This window comes from Salvia hispanica, chromosome 4 (genome assembly GCF_023119035.1).
Source record: "Salvia hispanica cultivar TCC Black 2014 chromosome 4, UniMelb_Shisp_WGS_1.0, whole genome shotgun sequence".
NCBI lineage: Eukaryota > Viridiplantae > Streptophyta > Magnoliopsida > Lamiales > Lamiaceae > Salvia > Salvia hispanica.
In genome coordinates this window covers 22,881,341-22,887,059 of record NC_062968.1, presented here as the reverse complement: position 1 = coordinate 22,887,059, position 5,719 = coordinate 22,881,341, and the positions used below count along the sequence as shown (strand labels likewise).

The 5,719-nt window shown below is 37.8% G+C and overlaps 1 protein-coding gene across 1 annotated transcript; it reads left to right on the top strand.

The window, feature by feature from the left end:
- Nucleotides 1-1,234: 1,234 nt before the first annotated feature.
- LOC125220680 (protein FAR1-RELATED SEQUENCE 7-like) lies at nt 1,235-5,185 on the top strand. The gene is made up of 4 exons (XM_048122831.1): nt 1,235-1,395; nt 3,278-3,859; nt 4,012-4,402; nt 4,598-5,185. Exons 1-4 carry the CDS (start codon nt 1,235-1,237, stop codon nt 5,183-5,185), a joined length of 1,722 nt encoding a protein of 573 aa, XP_047978788.1.
- The last annotated feature ends 534 nt before the right edge of the window (nt 5,186-5,719 follow it).

Here is a 5,719-nt window from a genome sequence, read left to right as displayed (position 1 = left end):
CTCTTCACCAATTTCTTCTTTCCCCCTCTTTCCCCTGTTCACCGGAGCTAAAAAATTGAGATATATGCATCTCAATTTCCGCCCCATCAGAAGCGACCAACTCCACCGCCTCAGATTCAACTTTTTCCTCAATTTCGAAACCACGGATTGGACTCAACCCTCATTTTATATATTTACACATTGCTAAATTATTCCAACAAACATATCTCAAATTTCAATACATTCAATAAACTAATATTGGAATTACAAATTAGTTCAGTACTAGTGATTATGATAGCTTTAATCATCAGTCATTAATATGTATCAACTACGATGTCAACAATAACATTTTACAAATAATTAATGTCAACAATAAATATTTTCATGTCAACGACGTATATTATTTATGTCAACAACAACGTTTTACATATAATTCATGTCAACAACAATGTTTTACATATATAATTTATGTCAACAATATTTTTCATAAAATTTATGCCAACGAGCTATATAATTCATGTCAACAACGAGCTATATAATTCATGTAAAAAATAAACATTTTCATGTCAACTACTTGTATAATTTATGTCGGCAATATCACAAACATCTTATCTACACAACTAAAAAATTCCAGCAACACAATCGAATTAAAATACACAAATCAACTTGAAAACTAAATGTTCACTTAAGCCGTAGACAAAATCAAGTTTAGTTAAGAATTAAATTACATGATTTTGATTCGAAATCAAGCAAAACGAAGCAAAGGCACTGATTTCACAAACAGATCTAGCAAATTGGATCAGAAACGAAGCAAATGAAAGCAAAACTTACATATTGGAGTTGATCTGAAACAGAAACGAAACAAATGAAAGCATCTGCACCAGCAGCTTCAGCGTGCACGAGCTTGTCTTACTGCAGATCTCGCCGAAGACGATCTCCAGCAGCGATTTGAGCGGAGACGAAGGAGGCATCGGAGACGCCGAGCTTGTCCTTGAGGTGCTCGACGAGCTTTTGAGCGTCGGAGGTTTGAGATTTGGTCGCCGAGCTCGACGACTTTCTCCTGAGCATCGAGGGCGGCGGAGGGGAATTCGCCTCCTCATCTTCGCGATCCTCCTCCAATCTGCATCCGATCGGAGAGAAATCGCACGCCGCAAACCCTAGAAATCCCCGCCGCCGGAGCAGGAGATCATCTCGATCGTCGAATCGAGTGGCGGTGGAGGGGAATTAGCCTTCGCCGGTGCCGACGAGGCTGTCGATGCTGAAGAAGCTGATTTCGTGCACAGTGGAGGGGAAGGTGAAGGAGAGCTTCGCGATCGTGAAGAAATCGGAGGATCCACTGGGGAATTTCAGGCGGTCAATGGTGGATATGATCGTGGAGAAGCAGATGTTAGAGAAGAAGGATTTGGAGCAGCTGTTGTAGTGCTTTCTCTCGTTGAATTCAATTGATGAAATTACCAATCTATCCTTTCATAATAAATTAATCTAAAAATATTTTTTGTGTGGCAAAATCTGGACCACTCATTTAATAAAAATGAGTGGCTGATATTGCATCTCATTTCTCAATTAGCCTAAATAATCTCAATTAGCCTAAATAATCTCAATTGATCACAATCCTATATATATATATATATAGGGAGATGATCAAAATAAGAATGCATTTAAATCCAGAAATGCAGCCCAAATTCTGGCCCTAGGATTAGATGATCTAATGGTCAATAATCAACCCAAAACACGGAAGGTCATAATTAAGTAGTTTTAGGTCATATTATAAGATTTGGGTTTATGTCATGTTAAGATCATTTTAGGTCATGCTTTGTTAGCATGACCTAAAAATAAACTAACTATGACCTAAAAATGGATATGATCGTGGAGAAGCAGATGTTAGAGAAGAAGGATTTGGAGCAGCTGTTGTAGTGCTTTCTCTCGTTGAATTCAATTGATGAAATTACCAATCTATCCTTTCATAATAAATTAATCTAAAAATATTTTTTGTGTGGCAAAATCTGGACCACTCATTTAATAAAAATGAGTGGCTGATATTGCATCTCATTTCTCAATTAGCCTAAATAATCTCAATTAGCCCTAAATAATCTCAATTGATCACAATCCTATATATATATATATATAGGGAGATGATCAAAATAAGAATGCATTAAATCCAAAAATGCAGCCCAAATCTTGGCCCTAGGATTAGATGATCTAATGGTCAATAATCAACCCAAAACACGGAAGGTCATAATTAAGTAGTTTTAGGTCATATTATAAGATTTGGGTTTATGTCATGTTAAGATCATTTTAGGTCATGCTTTGTTAGCATGACCTAAAAATAAACTAACTATGACCTAAAAATGCCCTACGTATGACCGTGTTCTGCGTTTCTGTATTTAAATCTGGTCTTTATAGATCAAAACTATATATATATATATATATATATATATATAGGGATGTATTCATATTCTTCTTCCATATAATGTTCTATTATCCTTTCTAATCTTGGTCATCCATTTTCTAGATTTAATGGCCGAAAAGAGTGCCTGATTTATAATTGTTTATTAATTAAAAAAACTAAAAAGGGCTTTCATGGTAATCACATTGGAGACGGTTATGGTAAGTGCATGATTATCTCAATTCAAATTGCAGCGGTGTTATTCAACGATTCTAGAAAATATTTCTTCTCTTTTACCTCTATTCTTCCATCATTCTCCCAGTTACGAAAATTATTGTTGTAAAATTGGTGTCGATTTTTTCATTTTTTTATACTTCTCGTTGTCGCCATATTGGAGCAGCCCCGTATCGTGCTATATTATCGTTTCCGTGTTCTTCAACAATGGAAGAAGGTAATTTAAGACGAATTTATGTTGTCATTAAACTGATTATGTAACTTGAAAAAATCCAGTAGGCTTTAGCAGTAATTGGTGGATGTGGTTTAGTATTTTGCTTAGGCGACAAGTCTCATGTAGTGTTTATTTTGTTTTCTCGGCTGCTGTGTTGTAATTCAGGACTTATATAATGTACGAATAGTAGTGTATAATGCATTCTTTCTTATATGTAATGTACGGTTGATATCGTATAATGAAAATAAATTCTGATATGCTTGTTGTTTTGGTTTTATGTATAGTGTTCGTTATACCTGAATGTTCTCCACAATTGAAGCCTGTGGTTGGTCAGAAGTTTCAATCCCTAGATTTTGCTTTTGCATTTTACGATGTATATGTCCGCGTTGTTGGTTTTGATACGTGCAAACAAGGAATGTGGAGACGGATGGTGTTACTACTTGGTATTCTGTCGTATGCAATAGGGAGGGCAGCAAGAGATCGAACAAGGAAGACGAAGTGAATGCACGATCTGGTTTTACTATTAAACGCAGGCGGCTTTCCAAGCGATGTGGTTGTAAAGCAAGTATATCATTCAAGTTCTTTTCCGAAGCAGGAATACCAGGATATATTATTCAGGAGTTCAACGAGGTTCACTACCATTATATGGTGGAGTCAGAGCATCAGCAGTTTATGACACTTAATCGGAAGTTAGATGACGTACATCACAAATTCATTCTTGACTATTCAAAGGCTAATATAGGCCCCACACTTACCTTTAAGGTATTGAAGGAAATTCTCGGTGGGTTTGAACTTGTCCGTTGCAATGTCGGGGATATCAGGAACACTTCGCGAGACATCAAAGCATACGCAAACAGTTGTGACGTGCAGATGGTGTTGGATGACATGGCGAAGAAGAAGGAACCGTCCGATGCGTTCACATATCACTACGAAGTTAATGCTGCTAACCAGTTGGTTGCCCTCTTTTGGTGCGATGGTTTGATAAAGAGGAACTGGCATATGTTTGGTGATATAGTGGCGTTTGACTCCACCTACAACACAAACAGGTATACATTACAATTATATTTATTGTTCATTATATGCAATCTTTTGTACATTACTAATTGCATTATACAGCCATACATTTACATTATTCTTACATCGTTATGCATTATTCAGAATTAATGATGCTAATACCGCATACCTGTGTGCAACGCAGGTATTGCATGATCTTCACACCTTTCACGGGTAAGGACAATCATGGGAAATCTGTAACATTCGCTGCCGGATTGGTGTGCAATGAGAAAACAGGGGCCTTTGGCTGGTTGTTCAAACATTTCGTCGAATGCATGGGTGTAGCACCCAAAATGATTGTAACCGATCAAGACTTGGGCATGAGATCAGCTATTCAAGAGGTTCTTGTAGGCACTCAACACCGATGGTGTATGTGGCATATAATGCACAAGTTGGCTTCCAAGGTTCCAGGCAGGTTGCTTAGGGACGAAGATTTCAAGAAGGAATTCAATGCCTGCGATTGGTCGGACTTGCTTGAACCCGACGAATTTGAAGAGGAGTGTAATGGAGTGATTGAGCATTACGAGCTGGAAGACGTTGATTGGTTCAACACATTGTACGAGTATAGACAGATGTGGATACCAGCGTACTTCAGAGATTTCCAACTCGGTTCGATGATTACGACTACGTCCATATCTGAATTGGAAAACAGCTTCTACAAAAATTTTATGAAACCCCGAGCGAACCTTGCCGAATTATACTTGTATTTCAACAATGCTCTGGAATTATAGCGGAACGCTAGAACAAAACTGGACTACAACGATGCTACTGCCGTGCCCATACTGGCCACTAAGTTGGCATTCGAGAAACATGCTGCGACGATTTACACAGACAGTATGTTCAGGAAAATACAAGAAGAAATTGTTGATGGTAATGACAGATGTCGTGTACTTGGTTTTTCATCAACAGATATGGTTGACACCTACAAGCTTGGGGATAGCCGACGCAATTCGTATTCTGTGAGACACGACAAGACTGACGATTCATACTCTTACGACTGCAAATTGTTCGGTAGGCAAGGATATTTGTGCTGCCACATTTTTTTTCTGTTCAGGAACAATGAAGTGAAAAAAATTCCAGAGAAGTACTACGACAGCCGATGGATGAAGACTCCCTTAAGCAAGGTTGTACATGGACTGTTTGGTGTCACCGTAGATACAAGGTCCACCGTTGACGATAGGCAGACTGTTTCAAATAAAGGGATATCGTTTTTCTACGGTTTTCTTCGACGGATTGAGACGGACATTGACGTGCTTCGTGCATTCGTAGGTGGTTTGGAAGAACTTGGTAATGAATATGTACATTACTCCACAGAATGACTTAACTTTTTGTATATTACATCGACGAATCTGTGCATTACTCCCTTTATTTACTCCATTATTCCATTACTTTTTTAATGTGCATTATCGATTAATAGCCTTGCATTAATAATGATAGTTTGTGCATTACTCCCTTTATTTATTCCATTAGTCCATTACTTTGTTAATGTGCATTATCGAATAATAGCCTTGCATTAATAATGATATTCTGTGCAAAAGTTCCTCAAAATCCAGTTAATATTTTATCCTTTATCAGTTTACTACATCACACACTAGTAGCAAAATATGCTTCAGTTATCAAGTGATATGTATGGTTCAAAACAAGTCGTCTTTTGACCAAATCAAAATAAGTTATCCAAAAACAACAGTCTTAAAGTTAACGTCAATAGCGTTTCTAATGATTACTCTTGCAATCAATCCAGCCCGTACTCTTCGACCCACTTCTCAACGTCTCCACAGAGGGGTCGTTTTTCCTCCAAGGCATTGACACCACATGTGTCTTACATTTTCGGACATCGGCTGCCTTTTGTTGAG

Excerpts from the sequence above, each read along its gene's own strand:
- LOC125220680 (XM_048122831.1), top strand. The coding sequence starts at position 1,235 with ATGCTGAAGAAGCTGATTTCGTGCACAGTGGAGGGGAAGGTGAAGGAG. Across the intron at positions 1,396-3,277 it reads AAGGATTTGGAGCAGCTGTT|GGAGGGCAGCAAGAGATCGA; the intron begins GTAGTGCTTTCT and ends CGTATGCAATAG. Across the intron at positions 4,403-4,597 it reads AGCATTACGAGCTGGAAGAC|CGGAACGCTAGAACAAAACT; the intron begins GTTGATTGGTTC and ends CTGGAATTATAG.